This window comes from Sceloporus undulatus, chromosome 3 (assembly GCF_019175285.1).
Source record: "Sceloporus undulatus isolate JIND9_A2432 ecotype Alabama chromosome 3, SceUnd_v1.1, whole genome shotgun sequence".
NCBI classification, from domain to species: domain Eukaryota; kingdom Metazoa; phylum Chordata; class Lepidosauria; order Squamata; family Phrynosomatidae; genus Sceloporus; species Sceloporus undulatus.
The window spans coordinates 241,282,314-241,308,876 of record NC_056524.1 but is presented as its reverse complement, the minus strand read 5'-3'; the positions used below and the strand labels follow the sequence as shown (position 1 = coordinate 241,308,876).

Below are 26,563 nucleotides of genomic sequence, written 5' to 3'. Positions count from 1 at the left end.
TTCTGTTCGTTTGAGTGTTCCCCACAACTTTTCTGCACCAGTTCATTTTCCAAAGATTTCACCAGTAAAAATCAAGAAGAGGAGATAACCAGGACTTCCAAGACTATTGGTAATCCAGGCGAACTATCACAATAAAAACAAAGCAAAAAGCGGAACAGAAAAAGTCTGAGTTCATGAAGACATCAGGCTCAGTCACCAATTTTGATCTATGGGAGCTTAAACATATTGATGGTCGCCAGCACAGTTCAATGAATACTGAAGCACAATACTTGTAAATACTTTATTATACCTTCATATTATCTTTTGCTAAAAATGACTAAAATGATTTTCTAAAAATGTGCACAGAAGCAATAGACAGTGATCATCACTTAGAATCCAAAGAACACATGGCTTCATCTGTGAAGACAGTAAGGTCATCAGAATGGTTTTTCTTTAAAAAGGCATCCTTCATCATACCACACAACAAACTAATTTTTAAAAGGGAGGACTGCAACTACTATGGTGAACTGTTCAAAATAAAAAAAGAATAAAATCTTCTATTTGCTGCACATATGCTAATAGCCAACTTGAGAGTCATACTGAAATTCAGTTCAATATAAAAAGGATTCTCAGCTGTTGCAGAAGCAACTTGAACACAACCCTTTAAATCAGTTTAATCTAGAACATTCAACAGTGGAAATGTTTAGTTCCCTGCCATGAACGCCTCACCTGCAGATTCCGGCAGACCAAAATTTTCTTGAAGGAACAAAAGCAGTGTTTACACAGCCTGTTACAGCCAGCCCAAAATAAAGATGCTTCGAGCACAGTGGAATGTATGGTGTTTCAATGATGCATGTGTCCTAAGAGTCCAGAAGTCGCACCAAAGCCACGCTCCAGCCCTAAGGACTGGAGTGTGGCTTCTGGACTCTTAGGATGCATGCATCATTGAAACACCACACCTTCACTGTGACTCGAAGCAGCTTTATTTTGGCTGTCTGTAACAGGCCACAATGATTTTTACTGTTGTTCCTCCACCAGGAAATAAACACAATACAACCCGGGGAACAGCAATGGTTCTGATTCATTGTAGAGAGACTTTATTCTGTGAGAGCCGGGGTCATGGTTTGGAAAAAAAGATACTTGTTTGGACTATGTCTCTGTGTTGAACTTTATTGCACAGGCCCTGCAACGGGCCTGTTGCGTTCTTACCGCGGAGTGAGAACGCTGCCGCCACTGCCGGACGTTCTCATCACGTTCTGGATGTGTTTCCCAGAGGTTCCTGAAAATCATCCCCTCTGGGACACATCCAGAATGTGATGGGAATGTTTGGCGGCGGCAGCAGCGTTCTTGCTGTGTGGTAAGATGCGTTCTTTGCCGCCTCCCGTCGCCATGACGTTCCCTTTTAGAACGCGACAGGCCCGTTCCAGGACCTGTCCGATAAAGTTCTGTGGTTTGCATTCAGGTCACTTCTGACTTATGGTGACCCTGTCACAGGGTTTTCTTAGCAGGTTTCTTTGGAGGGGGTTTGCCATTGTCGTCCTCTGAGGCTGAGAGAGTGTGATTTCATGGCCCAGTGGGGATTCAAACTCTACTCTCCAGAGTCCAACGCTCCAACAACTACAACACGCTGGCTCCTGACTTGTTTGGACTACAAGTGGTCATATTGGCTGAGTGTTCTGTGAGTTGAAGTCTGAAAAAGCAACTTGTTCATAAACATTCAGGTGGATGAACAACATTCATCTCAGTGCCTCAGTACCAGGCCTGACTGAGACTATGGAGATTATCACACTGGTTGTTTTTCCCCGATCTGGGCAGGGGCTGAGACCATGTGTTATCGCACAGCTCCATGCACAGATCAGAAGCATCCCATACTAGATCGCAACTTCTCCCGTACTTTTTTAAAAACGGGACTTTTCTGTGCTTAACAAAGTAATGGGAGAAGTCCCGATCGGCTACAAGATGCCTGTGATCTGGGCATGGAGCTGAGCAATAATAACATATGGTCCCTGGCCAGTTTCAGCCCCTGTCCAGATCAGGGGGGAAAGCCGTGCAATAATCTCCTATGTCTCCTTCCCCATTTTGTGTACATTTGCCCACTCAACTTACTTGAAAACTCAGTTGCTGGGGCAACAATGACTTGAGTGGAGATTCAGCCCTTATCTTTCCAGAAGGATGGGTAGCCATTGTTCTGATTCCACTCACTAATAAGACTGCAGGCTTCTAGATTGTGCTTCTTACAAAGAATAAAAGGCAGATATTATTTTATGGCCAGCTAACAGGTGAAGAGATCCCACATGGTGTAATGGTCTGAGCCAAGCTACACACCTCGGGGGACCAGGGTTCGAATCTCCACTTGGCCATGGACCAAGTGGAGTCAAACTGCATTATTTCTATAGTGCATACGCATCCTAAGTCAGGCATGGATTTATATCAGGGTGGGAATCAAGAAGCCAGATGCTGTTGGACTGCAACTCCCAATATTTTTTACCATTGGCTGGCTAGGGCTGCTGGATATTAGTCCAAAAGCCTGCATAATTCTCACCCTGGTCTACCTGATGGCTTTTCTAATGTCTCTGCTATTGAAGATAGCAGAATGGCCATTTACATCTCACTCAAGGAGAAGGAGAAGGAGAAGGAGAAAGAGATTAAAAAGTAATAGATTTGCACAAAAATTCCTCTGTACTAATACATATGTACAGATATAACTCTAGAAACAATTACTGTGCATTTTTAAAAGGCAACCCAAAATGTCCCTGTGGCATTTAATCATATATTCCATTTGGGTGTATGTTTTCATGGGTTACAAGCCAATGTCATAGGTGTGGAAAATTTGCTTTTGGGAATTTATAATTTTTTTAATATTTTTAATCCATGGATGGTTTAATTGGTGGATTAAAAAATCCATGGATATTCAGGGCCAACTGTAGCTAGCTGGTTGTAATGAGTTATTTCCCAACTGTCTCAATAGTTTTTTAAATACAGATTGATTACTCCTTATCTGAAATGCTTGGGGCCAGTTTTGGATTTTGGAGTTTTTTGGATTTTAGAATACTTACATATACATAATGAGATATCTTGGAAATGGGTCCCAAGTCTAAACACAAAATTCATTTATGTGTCAGATATACATTATATGCATAGCCAGAAGGCAATTTTATACATAATATTTTTATTAATTTGGTGCATGAAACAAAGGTGCGGTGCCATCAATATAGGGATGACATCTGACTGTATTACTCCTTTCCACCACCCCAAGAAGGCTGTCCTGGTCCTAAACCAGTCTCAATCATTAGTAATAGCCCAGACAAACCACAGATGCTCCTGGTCAGTCAGAAGGCAGATCAGGAAATAGAGATCCAGCCTGTGTTAGATGGGATTACACTCCCCCTGAAGATGCAGGTTCACAATTTGAGGGTACTCCTGGACTTGGCTTTGAACCTGAAGGCCCAGGTTTCTGCAATGACCAGGAGTGCTTTTGCACATTTAAAACTTCTGTGCCAACTATGTCCATTCCTTGAGACACCAGATTTGGCCATGGTGGTGCATGCCTTGGTTACATCCCATTTGGACTACTGTAACACGCTCTACTTGGGGCTGCCTTTTAAGAGTGTTTGTAAACTTCAGCTGTTCCAAAGAGCTGTGGCCAGGCTGTTAATGGGGGTAGGTTACAGAAATCGCATAACACCCTTGTTGAAAGAGCTCCACTAGCTGCCAGTTTATAAGTCTTAACCAGCACTTTGAATTGTGCTCGGAAACAAAGTGCTGCTTTTGACCTATAAAACCTGACATGGCTCAGGTCCAGGCTATTTGGCAGACTCCCTCTATGAGCCATCTGGGCTCTGAGGGCTTCTGTAGAGACCCATCTCTCAGTCCCACCACCATCACAGGCATGGTTGGTGGGGACACGAGAGAGGGCCTTTCCTGTGTCTGCCGCCAGACTCTGCAACTCTCTTCCCAGGGAGACTAGAATGGTCCCCTCCTTGTTGCCTTTCCAGCAGCAGGCTAAGACGTTTTTATTCAGATGGATTTTTAATACAGTGGACCCTTGTTATACACTGGGGTTTGGTTCCAAGATCCCCTGTGTATAACAAAATCATGTATGCTCAAGTCCCATTAAATATAATGACATAGCAAAATGGTGTCCCTTATAAAAAATGGAAAATCAAGGTTTGATATTTGAAATTTATACTTTTTTGGAACATTTTCAAACCGTGTATGCTTGAATCCGTGTATAAAAAATCCATGTATAAGAAGGGCCGACTGTAAAAATAAAAAAATTAAACTTTTATTTATATCCCACTTTTTGTTAAAAACAATCAAAGCGCTTACAAGAGTTAAAATACATCCATATATACAAAGTATCCCCCCTTAAAAGACAATTAAACAATATAGAATTTAAAATTACATAACAATTAAAACCTATAAAAGTGGCAGACTCATAATATATATGGGGGGGGGGGCAATCACCACATGGCCGAGTAGTTTATTCTGGAAAGGCCTGCTGGAAGAGATCCGTCTTGACAGTTTTCTTGAAGCTGTCTAAGTTGGTGATTTGATGGATCTTGTCCAGCAGGCCGTTCCACAGGCTGGGAGCGGTTGCAGAAAAGGCCCTCTGGGAAGTTGCAGTCAGTCTAGTTTTTATAGGTTGCAAGAAATTCTTTCCAGAGGACCTGAGAGTACGGGGCGAATTATATGGAAGTAGACGATCCCTTAGATAGGTTGGGCCCAAGCCATGTAGGGCTTTAAAGGTAATAACCCACACCTTGTACTGTGCTCAAAAACTAATAGGCAGCCAGTGGAGTGACTTTAATATTGGTGTTATATGGTCACTCCTAGATGTTCCAGTGATCAACTTGGCCACCATATTCTGTACCAATAGGGGTTTTCGGACTGGGTTCAAGCTTGACTCAGGCTTGCATCCTTCTGAGGTCGCTAAAATGAGTGCCCAGATTGTTGGGGGAAATTAGCTTACACTTTGTAAACTGCTTAGGGAGTGCTTAAGTGTACTGATAAGCAGTACAAAAATGTACAGTGCGTCATCCCCTTACAAGGGGATCCGTTCTGGGTTCCTCTGCTTAAGGGGAAATCAGTGTATGCTGAAGTCCCATAGGAACTAATGGGGCTCAGGCCTGTGGTGTGTGGCGGCATGTGCCCAATTAGTTCTTCCAGGACACGCGATGGGCTCTTCTGGCACAGCTTACTTGCTAATTAGCTTACTTGCTGTTCACCGCTATCTTTGGAACAGCGGTATATAAATAAAACAAATTATTATTATTATTATTAAATGATTTTTAAAAAGTCATGCGCCTGTAGGTCACACCACAAGCACAAAGGCAGTGCTGAGAACTAGTGTCGGGAAAGAGTGGGGTTTTTTGCATTTGCCTTGCTTCATCGCTATTGAAACCCATCAGAGTAGGATCTGAACCAGTTTCAGATGGGAATGACTGTCATATAACCAGACCAGCTTTAAATTAGTAGGAATGCGCCCATAGTTCCCAAGCCGGGCTGCCGCTTATGTCACTGATGAAGCGCAGATGATCGACACGCATTTTGAAGCAGTGCAAAGTAGCGGGGGCGACCATCGTGCCAAAAAAAGAAGCGATGCCAAGGGGATAATGAAAAGACCTGCTTTCATAGTGGGAACGATGGACCTTTTGGAATCACTTCACTGACACGGAACGAAGGCGAGTCACAAAGCAGTTGAAATGTAAGTGGGAATGGGTCCCAAAGTGGCGTGAAACCGGATTGTGAAGTTGAAGGCTTTCACAGCTGGCGTCCATATTTTTTGTGAGGCTTTTTTGGGCTACTGGGCCATGTTCTGAGAGAGTTTGTTCCTGACGTTTCACCAGCATCTGTGGCTGGGATCTTCAGAGGATGAAACCGGATTACTGCAGCAGTGTGGACGCAGCCTGAGTCATGTAGAGCCTAGGGGGCCACCAGGGGGCGCTCGGGGGAGTCTCCTTTCGTCTCCGCGGCGCCCCCAGAGGAGGACGGAGGAATAATATGCCCCTTCCCTGCTTCCCTCCTCCTGGCCTCAGTCTTCTTACCCCTCCTCTCTCCTCCCCAGAGCAAGCCTAGGGCCTCAGCTGCTCCTCCTCCTTCAGCCTGGACGACGGGGCCTCGGCAGAGTTACTGGGGGGCGGCAGCAGCAGGAAGAGGAGGAGGAAGAGGAGGAGGAGGAGGAGGAAGAGGAGCAGGAGGAGGAGGAGCAGGAGGAGGAAGAGGAAGAGGAGGAGGAGGAGGAAGAGGAGGAGGAAGAGGAGGAGGAGGAAGAAGAGGAAGAGGAGGAGGAGGAGGAAGAGGAAGAAGAGGAGGAGGAGGAGGAGGAGAGGGAGGAGGGGGTGGTTTGGGCGCTTTCAGATTATCATTTTTAACTTTCAATGTTTTCAGTTTTATCTTTGTATTTTTTGCTTTAAAAATCCGGTTCTATTTGTTTTAACATGTTCTCTCTCTCTCTCTTTGTCTCTCTTTCTGTTGTTAGCCGCCTTGGGTCCCACTTTGGGAGAAAGGCGGGAATAAAAAACGGAAGCGCAATGCTCTGCCCGCCGGCGCCCTGCTGTCGCCAAGGGTGGCTTCTTCGCCCGCCTCACTGGAGAAACCACCCGGTTCGGCACCGCTTTAAAAGTCTTGGCTGAAGGCTACGGAATTCTGGGAGTTGGAGTTAGTTGCGTGGCCCAAGACAGACGCCAACGCCCAGAATTCCACAGCCTTCAGCCAAGGCCCTTAAAGCGATGCCAAAGCGGGTGCTTTCTCCCGTGAGGACGCAGCCCGGCTGATGCCTTGCGTCAGCTCCAGGTTTCCGGGGAGGAGAGAGAGGCGAGGCGGCAGCAGAAGAAGGAGCCGGGCTTCGTCGGGAGAGAGAGGGAGGGAGGGGAGGAGCCCAGGGGAGGGCCGGCCTTGGAGAACGCCGCCGCCGAGGCTGCTGCTGCTGCTCCTTCGGAACCTTCGGGGGCAGCCTTCTCTTTGGGAACCTCGGGGGCGCTCTTTGGAAGGCGGAGGCGGGGCTCCGGGGCTGCTCTTCTTGGCCTCGGTTTCCTTGGGCGGCGAGGGGCGAGGAGGAGGAGGAGGAGGCGCTGCCGCCGCCGGGGTCCTCCCTTCTTCGATGGTGGCTCCCGACCGACATGAGCCGCCCGTCCTCCGCCGGACCCAGCGCTAGTAAGGCTTGCGGCAAACAGCAGCAGCAGCAGCAACAGCAGACTCCGGCGGCGGCTGCTGTTGCTGCTCCAGCTGCTGCTGCTGCTGCTGCTGCTGCTGCCGCCAGCACCCCCAACCCTGCCGCCTCTAGCCTCTCGGCTGCCGGAGCCGGGCCCTCGGCCAACGCTGTGCTCTCCGGCCCCGGAGGAGGAGGAGGAGGAGGGGTGGGCGAAGGGGGCCCGGTCTCCCCGCAGCAGCATCAGCATCACCAGGAGCTGACCTCCCTCTTCGAGTGCCCGGTCTGCTTCGACTACGTGCTGCCCCCCATCCTGCAGTGCCAGGCCGGGCACCTGGTCTGCAACCAATGCCGGCAGAAGCTGAGCTGCTGCCCCACCTGTCGGGGCTCCCTCACCCCCAGCATCCGCAACCTGGCCATGGAGAAAGTGGCCTCCGCCGTCCTCTTCCCCTGCAAGGTAAGGGGCCCCTCCGCCGGCCCTGGGTCACACATCCATCCCCCCCCCCAAATCGGACCGTTTGGATGAGCTCTGGAAACCCCTTCTCAGGACCAAGGCTGCAAGTACACTCGGCCCCTCATCCAGACGGATTCTCTTTATCCACGGATTCAAGCATCCATTTCTTTTGCAAAAGGAAGTAGACATTCTAAATAGCAAACCTTGATTTTGCCATTTTATATAAGGGGCACCCATCTATTCTGCCTTGGTCAGGCCTCACCTGGGAGACTGGAAGGGGTCTAGGAGTGCTAGTAGACCACAAGCTGAACATGAGTCAACAGGGCCATGCAGCAGCTAAAAAGGCCAATGCGATTCTAGGCTGCATCAATAGAAGCCTAGTGTCTAGCTCAGTGGTTCTCAGCCTTCCTAATGCTGTGACCTGTTAATACAGTTCCTCATGCGGTGCTGGACCCCCAGCCGTAAAATTATTTCCGTTGCTGCTTTGCTTTATGTGTTTCCCGATGGCCTCAGGCGACCCCTGTGAAAGGCTTGTTCGACCCCCAAAACCCACAGGTTGAGAACCACTGGTCGAGATCAAGGGAAGGAATAGTGCCACTCTATTCAGCTTTGCTCACGCCTCACCTGGGATACTGGGCCCACTTCTGGGCCCCACGATTCAAAAAGGATGTTGAGAAATTGGAGCAGGTCCAAAGGAGGGCCACCAAAATGGTGAAGCCATGCCTTATGAGGGACAACTTAGGAAGCTGGAGATGTTTAGCCTGGAGAAGAGACAGTTAAGAAGTGACATGATAGCTCTGTTTAAGTATTTGAAGGGATGTCATGTTGAGGAGGGAGCAAGCCTGTTTTCTGCTGCTCCAGAGATCAGGACCTCAACAGGAAAAGAGATTCCACCTCAGCATTAGGAGGGACTTCCTGACAGCAAGGGCTGTTTGACCGTGGAACACACTCCTTCCTCGGAGAGTGGTGGAGTCTCCTTCTTTGGAAGGAGAGGCTGGATGGCCATCTGCCAATGGGGATGCTTTGACCAAGAGTTCCTGCATGGCAGAATGGGGTTGGACTGGATGGCCCTCGGGGTCTCTTCCAACTCTAGGATGCTATTATTCTAGAACAGATAGGCTGGAGCACAGCTATGTAGGGCTTTAGAGGTCAAAACCAGCACTTTGAATTCTGCCCAGAAATGTACCAGTAGCTAGTGAAACTATTTAAACTTAACCTTTAATCCAGTTTTATAAATCTACTACAAAGCATAATATTAAAGAAGCTAGAGAGATATACACATAGTGAGTGATCAACATTAGGAGGAACTTCCTGACAATATAGAGCTGTTTGACAGTGAAACACACTGTTTAAAGACCTTCTTTGGAGGTCTAAACAGATGGCTGGATGGCCATCTATCAGGTATGGCAGGGGTTTGGACTGGACTTCCGACTCTGTGATTCTGTGATTGCATTTAATGGGACTTGAGCATCCATGGATCTTATTATCCATGGGAGGTCCTGGAACCAAAGCCCAGGAGATACCAAGGGTCTACTGTACTCAGGAAAATGGCTTCCCAAGCTGAGTTGTAAGACAAGAGCCCTTGTCCAGTTGAAGTTCATAGCAGAAGGAAGGTGGGTCTCAGTAGCAACAGCTAGGTCCAGGCAAACTTAGAGATGCCTGACTGATCCTCTTTTTCCTCTGTACAATAGCAGATAACTATAACTCTGTAGATAATAACAAGGGACCACTGCATAGAAATGCTTTACAAGTGAGATTTCTTCCCCTTTTCTGTATGCAAAGGGATCTTCTTGGAGACAAAGACTGAAAACACACTGCAGAAATCATCTAGTTTGAGACCACTTTAACAGCCATGGCTCAATGCTAGGGAATTCTGTAGTTTGGGGAGACATTGAGCCTCCTCTGTCAGAGAGCTCTGGGGCCACGATAAACTACAAGTCCCAAGAATTGAGCCAGAGCAGATAAAGCAATGTCAAACTGGATTATTTCTGCAGTATGTTTTGGAACTAACTGAAAGAAAGAACGTGGGAGTATGAGCTTTTGCAGACTTGAGATTCGCATGCATCTGAGGAAGTTGGCTCAAGCCTACAAAAGCTCACCTTCTTTCTTTCAGAAAGGCTCCAAGGTCCTCCAAAAACCCTTTGCGTATATTTATTTTCCAGACACACACTACAAAGGTGGTACAAGATCTCTTTGCATACTGTTTCCAGACTTGACACTTTTCTGGCTACTCTGCGAAAAAAGAGCTTGTATTCTGTGGCTTTAAAGGCTGCCTGTGGTCCAGTCCACATTTGCAAACATAATCCGGTTTTGAGACTGCTTGAACTGCCCCGGCTCAGTGCTAGGAAGTAGACTTACAGTCTACAGAAGCCCATGCTGCCAACTTCTTCCTTTCGGTTTGTCTCCAAGGTGCGACAAGAGCCCTAGCGTTGAGTCGGGGCACTTAAAGCAGTCTCAAACCGGATTATTTCTGCAGTGTGTTTTGGATCTATGTCATGGTGGTGGGCTTTCCATAGGCAACTAGGTGACAGAAGTCTGGAGTAGGTCTTTGGTCTGATCCCTCAAGACTATGCTTATAATTCTTACCTTTATTTTGGTCAGCATGCAGACATCAGCGGGGCCAGTATTTCCTAGTAAATAATCTCACTGCCTTCCCAAGAATGTATTGTATATCCTTCCTTTCATCTATGGCTCCTTTACTGAAACATTCCCTAGAATAGACTCCTGTTGCTGCAATTCTCAGAGTTTTTGTTGGTAAATGCCTGACCTATGCAAGACCTGGTCTGAGCAAGGTAGGAACCTGATTTAGACTTCACCTTGGCCATGGTTGTAATCAAGCCAGTAGTTTTCAGTCTCCGTTCTTTCAGTTTGTGAAATGGGAGGGTTCAGTCCTACAAGAGTATTGCAGTGATCTTTGAGATATGTATATATGGGAGCAGTTCAGAGGTTTGGGGAAAACATACATTATATAATCTTATTTGAGAGCCAGTGTGGTGTAATGGTTTGGGCATTGGACTAGGACTCTGGAGACCAGGGTTCAAAACCCAGCTTGGCCATAGAAATCAATGGCATGACCTTGGGCAAGTCTCTCTCTCTCAGCCCCTTCTGAAGAAAATTGCCAAGAAAGCCCTATGAGCCTTATCACACGTGAAACAGGCTCTCCAATTCAAAGCCCTTCCAAAGCAGAGTCACTTCGGGTCCAAGGCAATTCACGTGATGTATTATCATACCTGAGGAACGAAATTGTGGTCTCTATTTGGGCAAAGCGGAGCAAGTACTGTATACATTTTATTACCACACTAGAGGGATTCAGTGATTTGAATTTGGCATCCTTGCGCATGCTCAGTGGGGCTCTGGACGCTGTCATCCTTCCCTGCCCCCTCCTTAGCTGTCATCCGTCTTGGGGTGAAGGAGGAGGCAGGGGATGATGGGACAGGTGGCAGGATGCCAGAGGGGGTGAAACGGGTGAAGGAGGAGGCAGGGGATGATGGGACAGGTGGCAGGGTGGCAGAGGGGGCAAGATAGGGGAGAAGGAGGAGGCAGGGGATGATGGCACATGTGGCAGGATGCCGGAGGGGGCGAGATCGGGGAGGAGGAGGAGGTGGGATGATGGGACAGGTGGTAGGGTGGCAGAGGAGGCAAGATAGGGGAGAAGGAGGAGGTAGCGGATGATGGGACAGGTGGCAGGGTGCCAGAGGGTGCCAGAGGGTGCGAGATCAAGGAGAAGGAGGAGGCAGGGGATGATGGGACAGATGGCAGAGGGGCGAGATCAGGGAAAAGGAGGAGGCAGGGGATGATGGGACAGGTGGCAGGGTGGCAGAGGGAGTGAGATCTGGGAGAAAGAGGAGGCAGGGGATGATGGGACAGGTGGCAAGGTGGCAGAGGGGTCAAGATCGGAGTGATGGAGGAGGCAGGGGATGATGGGACAGGTGGCAGGGGGTCACTGAGGGGTGGGGTGAAGGGTGGGGTGATGGGGTCACTGAGGGGTGGGGTGATGGGTGGGGTGATGGGGTGAAGGAGCAGGCAGGGGATGATGGGACAGGTGGCAGGATGACAGAGGGGGTGAGATCGGGGTGAAGGAGGAGGCAAGGGATGATGGGACAGGTCACAGGGGGTCACTGGGGACGAGATCGGGGTGATAGCTCCACACCAGACCTATTTGAAGTGAAATCGAAGTGAGCTTGAAAACAATTTTTATCAATTTGCTTGTTACCGAATTCACAAAAATGAGGAGTCACTCCGAATTGACTGTGGATCCGCCTCTGAACGACCCCCCATAGAAAGCAATCATGTCTGATAATACATCATGTTATAACGTGAATACGCATGGCTGGACCCGCAGTGACTCCGGATCTGAGCTGCAAACCCCACGTGTGGTAAGGCCCTGGAAACGACTTGAAGGCACACAACAAATAATAATAGTAAGTATTAAATCATTTAATGTAACAGTCCTACTTCATTTCTGTTTTAGTTTCTTTTTACCCTGAGGAGTTATTATATAATGCCAGGATTCAAAAGCATACTATTGTAATGGTTCTAGTTCTTCTTTGCTGGTTGGTATCAGAAAGTAGTGTTGCCTCATTTCTCCTCTCCCAGTGTTCATGGGATAGGGCAGTGGTTCTCAGACTTTTTACCCTTGTGATCCCCCTTTACACCCACATCCAAACATCATACCCTTCACTGGACATAGTATATAAATAAAATATTATTTTTGTTTTATATTAATGTACTGTATATTCATGTTTTAACATCTTATAAGGAAATAGCTCCTCCTCCCTCAGTCACAGGTTCCAAGCACCCTCCTTGCCTTTCTCTTCCTTTCTAGTACAGAAAAGGGGTGAGATGGGCCGGGGGGGGGGGGGGGGACAAGCCCTCCAAATTTGCCCCCCCCCCTCAGGGTCCTGCTCCACAGTTTGAAAACCATTGGGATAAATAGGGCATTTGGTGCTTGGGGTTCCATCATCATCAGTATTTCAGATAATATGCAGCTCTTCTTCTCTTTTCCAGGAAATATAGTAGAGCTTCTGAAAAAAATACTTGGTGCAAAGTTAGGATGTAACTGCAAGAGCAAGCTGGAACTTTGGGCTGGGAAATCAGATAATCTGAAAACATGGTGTAAATCCAGTCCTAGATGTGGTTATGTTCCCCTTTGGGGAAAAAAGTAGGTACATAATTTTGTAAGATGATTGTTGTTGCCCAGTAGGCTGCAGATACTAGTGGTATGTCTTAGAATAGTTGTAACTATTGTAGAAACCTAGAAACCCACACAGTGGTACCTTCAAATAGAGAACTGCAGTGAATTTTGTACAAGGATGCTGTTGAAGACAATTTTGAAGACACCCCAATAGCTACAAAATTTGTCTCCTCATGGACTTGTTCAAGCCAGAAAATATAACTCTGACTTTTGGCTGCCAGTGAGTTTCCAGTCTCAGTTCAAAGTGCTGGTCTTAACTGTTAGCAGTCTTAAAAATCTTGGAACCAAAGCTATGTGAAAGATCACCCTTAGTTTTATAATCCTGCTCATATGCTAAGATGTGCTTTGGGGCCCTTCTCGTGTGTCTGCTGTTCAATTACTTTATGTTGGATTAAGTTGCCTAAGAGGTGGCACTATTACTCTGGCACTGTTGAATTCCCTTCCTATTGATATGTGCCTAGCTCCTTCTGTTTCCCCTGTCTAGGGGGATTTTTCTTGTGAATTTTTAACAATATGTTTTTTAACTTGTTAAATGCTTATAGCATGGACAGCCAAAAAGACAAACGATTGGGTACTAGAACAAATAAAACTTGAACTCTCCCTTGAAGCCACGATGAGTAAATTGAGGGTGTCGTACTTGGGCCACATCATGAAAAGGCATGACTCGTTGGAAAAGTCAATAATGCTAGGGAAGGTGGAGGACAGTAGAAAGAGAGGAAGACTGCATATCAGATGGATAGACTCAATCAGGAAGGTCACAGGCCTGAACCTGAAAGATCTGAGCAGAGATGTTGAGAATAAGGGGTTATGGAAATGTCTCATTCACAGGGTTGCCATGACTCAAAGGCAGCCAACAACAACTGCAACAACAAGCTGCTTTGAGTCCCAAACTGGGGGAAAAGCAAGATAGAAATAAAGATGATGTAAATTATTTTGTGTTTAAAGTTTCCTTCCGCTGCATTCATAGTTGGCCTGTGTGTTCAAAGCAGACTGGCAAAGTTTTCTGGATGTCTGTGTCATATATCTTGCTTTATCGGGGATGGCCCTAGGTGGGGAAAGTTAAAAATGCATAAACCAAATAAAAATGGTGGCTACTGGGAAGAGGAAGGATCCTAAAGTTTTAAGCGGCATCACTGTTTAAAAAAAATATTATAATAAGTAATACAAACAGCAAAACAGGAGTTATAAATGGATATATTTTAGGTTAGAGGTTCTTACCCCTTTTGCTCAGAGGAAGGCAGGAAAACCTGTGGCCCTCCAGATTATGTTGCGCTACAACTCACATCATTCCTGACCATCGGACATTCTGCTGAGGCTTGACAGGAATTGGAATATGATATCTGGAAGACTACAGGTTCTCCACCCCTGTTAAGGGATCTACCACCACCATTTGCTGTATGATTCAGTGAAATCTTATCAGAGCTAAAGCACACCGCATATGGTCATGCCTTGTTAATCCACAGTGCCCAGTGTGGGAACTGTGGCATCAATCTAAATGTGCAAAAGAAGTGCAGGATTTCCTGCCATGTACTTCTTTTCCTTCCTCCTTCTCTGCTTTGCTGCTTTCTTGTTCATCTTAAATGATGAAGTTCCTTCTGGCACCTTAAAATTAGCATGTTACATTTGCCATAGGTGTTCCTGGACAGCATCCCATACATCATGGGCATGGAATGTAGCTTGAGTAGATGGATGTTCGTGTGTGTGTGCGTGTGTGTGTGTGTGTGTGAGAGAGAGAGAGAGAGAGAGAGAGAGAGAGAGTGCATGATGCAGAACAAATGTGATGGAGAACAATTGCAGAACTAGCTAAATCAAAACCTGAGCCAGGGCTGTTGATGACAGGGTGATGTGGAGGCCTCTCATTCATTCATTCATTCATTGAAATTGACATGGTGGCAGTTAAAAACAACAAAAATCATTCCAAACCATTGTTTAAAGATAGAGCCATGTTAGAGTCTGTAGAATCATATATAGAGAGCTCTTGGACCAAATGCATCTGAGGAAGTAGACGTAAGTTTACAAAAGCTCAGGCTGCCAAATTCTTTCTTTCAGTTAGTCTCAAAGGTGCTACAAGATATACATACTATTGCTTTTTTGTTTGTATATTCTTTTGGCCTGGTGTTGAACTCAAGTGCTGCTTTGGGGCAGTATATCACCCCCCCCCCCCCCCCCTCTTTATGTGGCCCTCACTCTTTTTTCTTCCCTTCAAAATGGTGAATGCTCCTGAAAATCTCCAGGAGAAGCAGCTTCCCATTTAAACTGGTTGCATTCCAAAACTCCTATGAAACATTTGGCTACCTCTAATTTTGTTTTTCTTGTTTGAGGCCATTTTCAAAATCTGTGCAATTCTCAATGGATCCTTGAGCAGAAAACTGGCTCTTGAATTTATAAAAGTTGCCCACCACTGTGTTAAAGGCAGAACTGGTGCATAATGTGATACAGGGCTCCCTACTTTGTTTTTACTTCAAGGTATTGGAAGGGCCTAGGGAATGGGAGTGTGATCCTATACATGCACACACCAAACAAAGTCTGTGCCCTCTCTCTTGCCACTGTACCACTCATCATCTCTTCTTTAAAATGTCCCCATCCCTCTTCCGTGCTTGTTGCTGCTTTTACTGAAGAAAAACAGCTATTTGCAAGCATCTGAAGACAAAAACAGAGGCAGCACCTGTGGCAGGGTAAGCCACTTCCACCCTGACTTTTTGTTACTGCTGATCTGGAGACCATTAGCCCTCTAAGGGAGATATAGTGGTGTCGGTTTCATGCCTGTTTTGCTCCCAAGAGGCCAGTTTAAGCTGATCCTTATGCACTCTAAACCTTCTAAAGTGACATTGAGGCGGATCTTAAGGTCACGTTGATAAAAGGGAGCCTTGGAGGCAGCTGTGTTGCTTGCATTAAATTTTCCAGTAGAAGGGCTTCGGGGAGACAAGGCAAAAAATATATCTATACTTAGGTAAATAGAAAGATGTCTTATTGATCCACTGCTGCCATCAGTCAACTCACCAAATATGGTAGATGTAATTTGGGAAGTGAGAGGAATAGAAGAGAAGAGAGAGAACAGCCCTCCTTATAGTCAGTGAGAATAGTATTAGGAAGAATGTCTAGATCAGGGCAGTAATCATGCAAGGAGCAGAAGCCAAAATTTTCATACCCATCTGGCAGATTGTACCATGCTTTGTAGGTGTGTTGCTGATGCACAGAAAAATGAGATTGTGCCACTTCAAGTTGGGGGGAGTGGCGTAATGAGGGCTAGTAACAGCTAAACTGTTGTACTTCCATGTGGTTTGGAAGCAAAAAGGTTAACAAATGTGGGGAGGGACTTCTGAGGGGGGCACTTTGGGACTACAAAAACATAATTCTCTCTACACTTGGCTCTGTTTGACACTGCCTAGTTATAGCACTATGATTCTACTTTAACTGCCATGGATGAGTCCTGTGGAATCCTGGAATTTGTAGCTTAGGGTGGAGAGCTTAGAATTCTCAGCCAGAGAACTGCAGTGCCTTGTCAAGCTACAAGTCCCAGGAAGTGGCACCACTAGTGTTGGTGTCACTTGGTGCAGTGCAGTGGTGGCAACAGTGGACAGCCCCATCCATCTCTCCTTTCCACTGCCCCAATTGGTCAGATCCCAAAAGACCCCGGCAGCTGGACAAAGCAGTGGACACAATCCCACCTCCCTTCCCTCCTGCTGTTTCAACCATCTGACTAAATGGCAGGTCAGACCCAGAAAGATCTGGCCTGGGCAGTGAGCCAGCAGTCTTCTTCACCTTCCCTTTCCAAGAGGGAACAGAGAATGGGGCAATGCTCTGCAATGGGGCACCGTCCCCCCTTTTGCAGAAGCCGCCTGGCTGGTGGTGGAAGGGTTGAGACAGACAATGAGTGACCTTCCCACTGAGTCTTCACCTGGGGTTTTACCCAGTGCAGTCCGCACCCATCAACCCCCCCCCCCCCCCCCCTCAGTGAAGCCCCTGGCCTCAAGATTCCATAGGAAGCAGCCATGGCTCATATTGCTATAATTGTGTTGGGTAGAAGCGACTCAGGTCTAGGTGCTTTGATTCAAGGGAGAAACAGTAGTCCCACAGGCTCAGAGTGATAGAGCATGTATAATATTTGCCAAAGGTGGCAGAGCTGGAGTAGAACCTGGCCTGGAGACCCACTACCAGATGGAGCCAACTCATAGAATCATAGAGTTGGAAGAGACCACTAGGGCCATCCAGTCCAACCCCCTGCCATGCAGGAAATCCAAATCAAAGCATCCCTGACAGATGGCCATCCAGCCTCTGTTTAAAGACCTCCAAGGAAGGAGACTCTATCACCCTCCGAGGGAGTGCATTCCATTGTCGAACAGCCCTAACTGTCAGGAAGTTCCTCCTAATGTTCAGGTGGAATCTCTTTTCCTGCAGCTTGCATCCATTGTTCCGGGTCCTGTTCTCTGGAGCAGCAGAAAACAAGCTTGCTCCCTCTTCAATATGACATCCCTTCAAATATTTAAACAGGGCGATCATATCACCTCTTAATCTTCTTTTCTCCAGGCTAAACATCCCCAGCTCCCTAAGTCGTTCCTCATAGGGCATGTTTCCAGACCTTTCACCATTTTTGTCGCCCTCCTTTGGACACGCTCCAGTTTCTCAATGTCCTTTCTGAATTGTGGCGCCCAGAACTGGACACAATATTCTAGGTGGGGCCTGACCAGAGCAGAATACAGTGGCACTATTACTTCTCTTGATCTAGACACTATACTTCTATTGATGCAGCCTAAAATAGCATTGGCCTTTTTAGCTGCCGTATCACACTGTTCACTCATGTTCAACTTGTGGTCTACTTGGACTCCTAGATCCGTTTCACACGTAGTTTCATTCAGCCAGGTGTCACCCATCCTATATCCGTGCATTTTATTTTTCCGCCCTAAGTGCAATACCTTACATTTCTCCGTGTTGAATTTCATTTTGTTAGCTTTGGCCCAGCTTTCTAGTCTATTCAGGTCATTTTGAATCTTGATCCTGTCCTCTGGGGTATTAGCTATTCCCCCTAATTTGGTGTCATCTGCAAATTTGATAAGTATGCTCCCAATTCTGTCATCCAGGTCATTGATAAAGATGTTGAATAGCACTGGGCCCAGGACAGAGCCCTGTAGGACCCCACTGGTCACTTTTCTCCAGGATGAAAAGGAGCCATTGTTGAGCACCCTTTGGGTTCGGCCGGTCAACCAATTACAGATCCATTTAACAGTTCCTTTGTCTAGCCCACATTTTACAAGCTTGTTTGCAAGAATGTCATGGGGAACTTTGTCAAAGGCCTTACTGAAATCAAGATATACTATATCCACAGCATTCCCTTCATCTACCAAGCTGGTAATTTTATCAAAGAAAGAGATCAGGTTTGTCTGGCATGACTTGTTTCTCTGAAACCCATGTTGACTTTTTGTGATTATGGCATTGCCTTCTAGATGTTCACAGACTCTCTGTTTAATGATCTGCTCCAGAATCTTTCCTGGTATTGATGTCAGACTAACTGGACGATAATTGTTGGGATCCTCTTTTTCCCCTTTTTGAAGATGGGGACAATGTTTGCCCTCCACCAGTCTGCTGGGATCTCTCCTGTTTTCCAGGAGTTTTCAAAGATTATTGCCAATGGCTCCGATATTACATTTGCCAGTTCTTTTAATACCCTTGGATGGAGTTCATCTGGTCCCGGAGACTTAAATTCATTTAGATTAATAAGGTGTTCCTCTACTATCTGTTTACTTATTCTGTACTGAAATGCCCCTATCCTGTCCTCTACTCCATTATCCTCAGGTTGAGCACCCTTTGCCTTTTCTGAGAAGACTGAGGCAAAGAAGGTGTTGAGTACCCTTTCCTTCTTCTTCCTTTTGCTGCGGACATATCCAAAAAAGCCCTTTTTATTGTTCTTAACCTCTCTAGCAAGCCTGAGTTCATTCTGTGCTTTAGCTTTTCTGACTTTACCCCTACACATGCCTGCTATTTCTTTGAATTCCTTTTTTGTGATTTCCCCCTTTTTCCATTTCTTATACATCTTCCGTTTCAAACTTAGCTCGGTTGAAAGTTCCTTAGTCATCCATCCTGGTTTCTTGAGACACCTCCCGTTTTTCTTTCTCACTGGAACTGTTTGAAATTGTGCCTTCAGTATCTCCCTTTTGAGAAAGTCCCATCCGTCCTGAACTCCTTTATCTTTTAGTATTTCTGACCATGGAATTGCCCTCAATACTTCTCTAAGTTTACTGAAATCCGCTCTCCTAAAGTCTAGGATGCGTGTCTGACTATGCCTGGCTTCTCCTTTCCACTGTATTACAAACTCCAGGAGAACATGGTCACTTCCACCTAATGATCCCACCACTTGCACCCCATTAACCAAGTCATCCTTGTTGGTTAGGATCAGATCTAAAATAGCTGACCCCCTTGTTGCCTCTTCCACCTTTTGGACCATGAAATTGTCTTCCAGGCAAGTGAGGAATTTGCTAGGCCTTGAGGATTTTGCTGAATTTGACTTCCAACAAATATCAGGATAGTTGAAGTCGCCCATCACTACTACATCTCTCTTTTCTGACTGTGTGGTCATCTGTTCTAGAAAGATATCATCCAATTCCTCAGTCTGACTTGGGGGTCTGTAGTAGACTCCCACCGTAACATCCTTGTTGTTTCCCTCCCCTTTAATTTTTACCCAGATGCTCTCCACCTGGCTTCCATGATTGATGTCCTGGATCTCTTCACTGTTGTAAATATCTCTGACATATAGTGCTATTCCTCCTCCTTTCCTGTTTGACCTATTTCTCTTAAAAAGGTTATAACCCTCTATTTCCATATTCCAATCATGAGACTCATCCCACCAGGTTTCAGTGATGCCTATTACACTGGTACCCCGGGTTACGAAATTAATTCGTTCCGCCGCCGCTTTCGTAACCCGGGATACTTCGTAAGCCGAATAGCCCATAGGCGCTAATGGGGAAAAAGCCGCGGCTGCGCCGCGGCTCCATTTGAAACAGCGCAGAGGTTTTTTCGTAACCCGAAAAAACCTTCGTAAGCCGAAACAATAAATCCCTATGGGATTTATTCGTATCCCGAAAATTTCGTAACCTGGGTATTTCGTAACCCGGGGGACCAGTGTATATCATATTTGCTTTGTTGTACTAGGAGTTCGAGTTCATCTTGCTTATTTCCCATGTTCTGTGCATTAGTGTAGAGACATCGCAGACCATAGTTCCCTTTTACTTGCTGCCTGTGCAAGTTTTTTTTGCCTCCCACTGTTGGGTCCTTGCACTTTTTTTCTTGTTTCCTCTATGTCAGTTTGACTATTTTCGCCATCCCTTTCGCCTTCCTTAATATTGTCTCCCTTCCCCTCGGAACTCAGTTTAAAGCCCTCCTGATCAAGTTCTTGAGACTGTTGGCAAAAACATTTCTTCCAACTGGCGTGAGATGCAACCCGTCTGTTGCAAGAAGTCCCTCCTCGTGGAACCGCAGCCCATGATCAAAGAATCCAAATCCTTCTCGGCGGCACCATCTGCGAAGCCAGTTGTTCACATCCGCTATTTTCCTCTCCCTTCCTGGACCATGCCCTTCAACTGGCAGAAGAGACGAGAACTCGGGATGAGAAACCTCTTTCTGCTTGGGGGCCAAATTCAGTTTCAGAGTAGTTCTCAGGAATAGTGGTGGGTGAAACCAAAAATCCCAGTTTAGTTATACTTAAAGCTCTTCACTACAAGTAAGTAAGCATTAGGAGAGGTATTTGAGACTTTTAAAATGAGCGAAAAGCTGTGCAACCAGTAAATGTTGGGGAAGGGGGCATGAACATTCGAGGAACCCCAGGAGAGCTGAATGAATTCCTCTGCTTCTCCACCCTTTTCTCTTAAAACCAGAGTGGGAATTATGCTGTCTCCTGCATATTGCCCAACAGCAACTCCCAACAGTCCTCATCATTAGCTGGGCTGCTGGGTCATGCGATCCAAAACTTCCAGCGGGCACCATAGTTTTCATCCCAGCTCAAGAGGCTTGTGTGGTCTGTGCTTGCTTAGCTTTTCACAGAGGGTGTATCACTTCTGCTAACTTGTCTTGCTGTTTTGGGTGGGGTGGGGCATTGTTTTGGGGAAAGCAAACTGAACCAGCAAGGAATAATGGGTTTTTAATCTTTAAAATGTGTGTTTTGGCAAAGAATTGTCATTTTCAGGCCAAAGAAATGGGGAGGTGCCAAGGCTTTGGAGGTGGCCCCCAGGACCATGTACCCTCACATCACATGGGTCTGTCCTTGGTTTTTAGACCACACAAGTCCCACACCTGGTATAGAGGATATTTATAACAAGAGACATGTCCTACAGAATATCCTTGGTTTTGTTATATCAATATGGTTGGAAATATATAGGGGAATAATCTGCCCTTTTTTTCCTTTTTTTCTCCTTTTTTGGGGGGCTACTTCTGCATTCATCAAAATCATACTTTCCTCCTCCAGCTTGCATCTTCCATTCTTGTCTCTGAAAACAATATTGCTAGCATTGTGTTCTTTAAAAAGAAAAAAAACCTTCCTGTCATCTTGCCTCATTTGTCTTGCTGACTGTATTTTGCTTCAGAATTTGAATGTGGCAATACCATGAATTACAGCAGCTTCCTCTTATCAGCTTTCATTTTCCAGAATGAAAGGTTTCCTCCTTCTTACATAAAAATTCAATTTAGGACAGGTCTCCTAGGTTCTTTATCTGTCTCATCGTTATGGGGTGGGGAGGGGATCTGCTCTGTGTTTTCCTGTTGTTGTGAACAGTTGCATGCTAAGCACACAATGGCTTCCACATGGTGTGCATTTAAAAGTAGGTAGAAACAAGCCAGGGTGTCTGACTGGGTACACAAAGTCAGTGTTTGGAAGGATATTCTTTAAGAGTAATTGGCTCCTGTTGATCTCCGGAGTGTTTAGGAAGCAACTCATACTTGTTACAGTGTTAAAAAGAGTAATACACTACTGATTTACTCTTCCTACACACATCCACACCATTTTTGAGGAGGAAAAACTTTTAAGATTAGTAAAAGAATGGTATAAATCTTGAAAAAGATATTTTCAAAATGCATTTAACAATTCCTTTACATTAACTTTTGAAAGTAACTAGGATATTCACTACAAAGCTACTTCATTCCCTCTCCTTGTGCCACTTCTGTAATATAACTATGATATAGTTTGACCTTTAAAGACACTCTGCATAGTGTGAAACCCTCTCCTCAAAAGGAGTTTGGGCCTTGGATAGCTCCTTTAAAGGTTGGACTAAAACCCAAAATGGATTCAGTGCCTCATTGGCATTGGAGCCACCATCCATCACAGGCAACTTGTTATTGGAAACATGCTTTCAACATGCACAGGATTATGTTTAATAAAATCCAGCAAATGCATATTACAATCCCATCTCTAAAATACACATGCTGCAAAGGGTGTATCTGCCTCTGGAATCATTTTTTGGCCTCACGCCCTTGTCCAAAATAGCTGTGTGAAGGGGCCAACAAAGACCACAGTTTGTTACTACTGAAGGAAAGCCACGTAGGAACAACAGGGAGCCAGAGACTTCCCATGTCTCCTCTCACATGGGAAGGGTAGAAAGGAGAAAGGCCTGCTTGCTGCTCCTGTTAGCACAGCATCTTAACAGTGACTCCCATTCAGGAGAAAAGTGGGATATAAATCAACAATTCTCATGGAGGTTGTTAGAAGAGATACCTTGGGGCTAGAAGAGTCTTTCCTCACCGGATGCCTTCAGATGGTTTGGACTACAATTCCCATCAGCTTCAGTGAGAAAAAATCTTGAGGGAAAGATACTGCACTAGAGACTCAGCCAAAAGTCTCTTTCCTAAGGGAGTGGAAGGTCTATAGATACACACACGCCCTGCTGCTCAAAGGCAATTATTTATTTTACATGTATTATTTATATCCCTGCCATCACAGAGCAACCACGTGACATATAGTGAAGACATACAGATACACATACAAACTGCAAGTCCTCCCTTCTAAATGTCTCAGAACATGTCTGATGATCCTGTTTTCTTGCAGCTGTCCCATGCTGTAGGTGAGAGGAAAGTGATGTTCCAAAGGCTACATGTGTTTCGTAGCTGAATGAAGGATCTGAAGCAGTGACTACATGAGGAGGGGCTGTGGCTAAGGACACACTTTGCATGGAGTCAGTCATACATTCAGTCTCCAGGCAGGGCTCAGGAAAGGAGCCAGCTTGAAATTGTCGAAGGCTGTTGCTCATTCACATTGACAATATTGGACTAGATTGAACAGTGGGCTAACTTAGAATGAGGCAGCTTCCTGTTTTTGATGTATTCAGCAATCTATCTCACTTATGTTCACAGTAGACCCATTCCACACACTCTGCAGAGGCAAACCTTATTTTACTGCTCAGTGTGCACTGGAAATACCAACTCCTGTTGTTAGTCCAAAGAACAGAATACTGTACACCCATTGAATCGGGAACTTTCATAAAGAAGATTCCATTCATTCAGCAGGTCAACTCGAGTTGGGATTAACAAGAGAATTTAGGGCCAACTGAACTGCAGGCAGCTATAAGATCATAAAAGTTGGAAGAGGCCCTGAGAGGCCATCAAGCTCAATGCAGGTTGAAGGGAGACCTGGTGGTTAAATGTAGCCTCAGGGTTGTGAGTTCGATCCTAGGTCTCCAAGGTTGACTCAGACTTCCATCCTTTCATAGGTCGGTAAAATGGGTACCCAATGTGTTGGGGGCAATTGGTTTACATATTGTAAACTATTTAGAGAGTGTTGAGTTCACTGATAAGTGGTATAGAAATGTAAATGTTATTGCTATTGGATCCCAAAATATTTTTCCTCCAGATGTTGTAGACTTCAGTTCCCAGAATTCCTGACTCTTGGTCAAGTTAGCTGGGGCTTCTGGGACTTGAAGTCCAAAATTCCCAGAGAACCAGTGTTTGGGAATCACTGAGCTAAAGCATTGCCAGCAGATAGCTGCCCACCCTCTTTCTGAAAACATCCAGAAAAAGAGACCTCACCACCTCTCTGGGCAGTTGGTTCCATTGCTGAACCACTCTCACTGTCAAGCCTCACTGCTCCTGAATGACAGGCTGTTTGTTTACATGCCTTTTTAAAAAATAAAGAATACACTTAAAACTTTTGAGGTGAATCTCTTGGAGTCATCTTTGAAGTGGTCATCATCTTAGCCATCATAGGGGCTTGGTTCCAAGGGCAGAAGTGGAAAAGCAATCTTGTACTCACTCTTCCCTTCTCTGAACAGCACAGGAACTGGTGGCCTTACCCTTTTGGTCACATTTTTCGCAGATGTCTCCCTGGACAGTTGATAGAGATGTGTAGATGTGAGGAAGGAGCAACCTATCGCAGAGATCGGCAAAGTGCAACATTTGGGGCCCTAGGCTCCTCAGGAGTCAAAAAATTGAAATTTTTGCAGGGGTGGAGAAACATATTTGCCCCCCCCCCTTTTTTTTTTTTTTCAAAATACCCCAAACAAATCCATTTTATGCCTTTTCTGAAAGGCCTCTATTGGGCCAAAAATGGTCCAAGCAAGAAAGTGGTGAAAAGACTCCACATGCCCTAAATAATATTTAAGGGCAAAAAATTGATTTCTTTTGCAGGGAGTGCAGTCTTCCAAGATCTCCTGGGCACTAATGTGTCCCCCATCCTCCCACCTCAGTCTATTGTTACAGAAGTCACACAAGGAAAATGACTGGTATTATTATCTTCCTATTTGCCTTTTTATTGCCACCTGTTTAGACAAGTGAATACTCTTCCAGTAAACATTAGTCAGTGGCGCCAAAGGATTGAGGCAGTAAGTTCAGGGCAGGATCACCTGTCCTAGATTGAATAAGTCATCAGAACAGACAGATCTTAGGTTGGAGGCATGCTTGCTCTAGCCAAGGTTTGTTTAAGGTCATCCAAAGTACATTGATGCGGGGTTATTTTTCAAAATCAAGAATGACCATGAGAAGGATATAACCAGGTAATATTATGCCTAGAGCCTACAGGCTGCAGATCCTGTTTATCCCTGCTGTAGAGTCACAGGATGACCCAGATCCTGGAAGCTAAGCAGGGTCATCCCCAGTTGGTACTTGGGTGGGAGACCACCAATGAATACCAGGTGCTGTACTCTCTATTTTTGAGGATGGAACTGGCAAAACCACCACTGAGTATTCCTTGCCTAAGGAAGCCCTGTGAAATTCATGCAGTTGCCATAAGTTGACAGGCAATTTGAAGACACGTACACACAGAGGAAATCCATCCCAAGCTTGTCCTGATTAACCATTTGGCCCTTAGACTGAACTGCATCATTCGATATAAATCAGCATTTCATGAGATCAACGAACCAATATAACCACTTTGAGACTTGAGAGAGAACATGGGGTCATGTGGTTCAAGCATATCTGGATCGGAAGTGTGGCCTTTCAGATATACTTGGAGTATAATTCCCATAATCCTTTCCCACTGGCCATTCCAGCTCAGGATAATGAGAATAGTATCCTTAGTGTGCTACCTTAACATGGGGATGGAGATTCTGAATGTACTTCCCTTGAATAATGTTTAAAAAATAGTTTAGCAATGTTGGTCTGTTGTGGAAAGTGTGGGTACTGCAGTGGGAATGGGTCGTCTTTAGGCTTGCCATATGGATCACCTGTTTGGATCTTTTTCACAAGTGCCCTAAGTTCTACTAGCTAGGATCTGTTGAAAAAAAGTGATTTGGGGAAGCATTAAATTTGTAAAACAAGGTGCCTCTTTTGCTTATGCTCAGTCCATGAGTTTGTTTTCAGAACTAAAATTAAAACTAGAACTTGTCCCCAATTCTACTCTTATTCTCTCCTCCCTCCTCATTTTTTTTATTTTTAATTTAATTGACTTTTAATTTAAGAGGTGGGGAATGTTTTGTTTTTATTGTTATTGCCACTGTTGCTGAAAGACTGGGAGTCACAAATCTTGTGCAAATCACCCCGAAATCTACCAGTAGATCTTGGACTACCTGTTCCTACTGTAGCACCTGATTTCAATAGTCTTCTTAATGCAATCAGTTCAGGCCTCTGGCAATATCAATGCCTTTATTACAGTCCACAGACCATGAGACAACAAACAATTAAACACAACAGTGCTAAAAGAACATACAAATATGCAAATATACAATAAAATACCAATATAATATACAAATTTATACACAATATGGAATGTCTTCAAATATATTAAAAACATTAATATCATTTTATAGCATCAAAAACAGTGCCATGTAAACCAGCTGCTAAAGCCCTTCTTTTATTCTGCAGAGAAGGACCCTTTTTAGAGACCACATATTGTTAATCCTTATCTGCTCCCAATAATACTGTCAGTTTTGTAGTGTAGCCCTGCAAGTTTTGATAGCCAAGAGGAAGAACTTTGCAACCTCTTCCATTATCCTTTTTTCGATATCTTTTAGCACATATTTCAAGTGCCAGCCCACGCTCAGTCCTAGAAACTTACTTAATAATAGTGTCAATAGCCTTGCCCATCATCCTTATATCCTGGCAACAATGATTTTTCATTTGTCCCAACAGCCTGCTGAATGGAAAGGAAGAGGGCAAAAGAGATAAGGGAGTACTGGTGCGGGTAGAGTGAGCAAGCAAGAAAAACAGAAAGGACGGAAGGGGGATAGGGTGGACCTGTCCACATTTAGCTCTTTATCTAGCCACAGTGATGTTGTGGCCCTTGGACCTAAAATGGCTCCCTTTTGCAGAAGGCCAGTGAGCTGCGTATAGCTCTTCCAGATTGTTTTAGTAGCCATTGCAATGACCCGATTTTCGGGGG

The 26,563-nt window shown here is 45.4% G+C and overlaps 1 protein-coding gene across 2 annotated transcripts in view; it reads left to right on the top strand.

Annotated features, from left to right (window-relative positions):
- The first annotated feature begins 6,427 nt into the window (after nucleotides 1-6,427).
- The window catches only part of SIAH2 (siah E3 ubiquitin protein ligase 2), a 48,608-nt gene continuing 28,472 nt past the window's right edge, over nucleotides 6,428-26,563 (top strand). For both annotated transcript variants that reach the window (XM_042460107.1, XM_042460106.1), the window contains exon 1: nucleotides 6,428-7,586. In XM_042460107.1, the coding sequence (XP_042316041.1) occupies nucleotides 7,101-7,586 (486 nt within the window). In that variant the 5' untranslated portion in view covers nucleotides 6,428-7,100. The remainder of the gene's footprint in view (nucleotides 7,587-26,563) is intronic.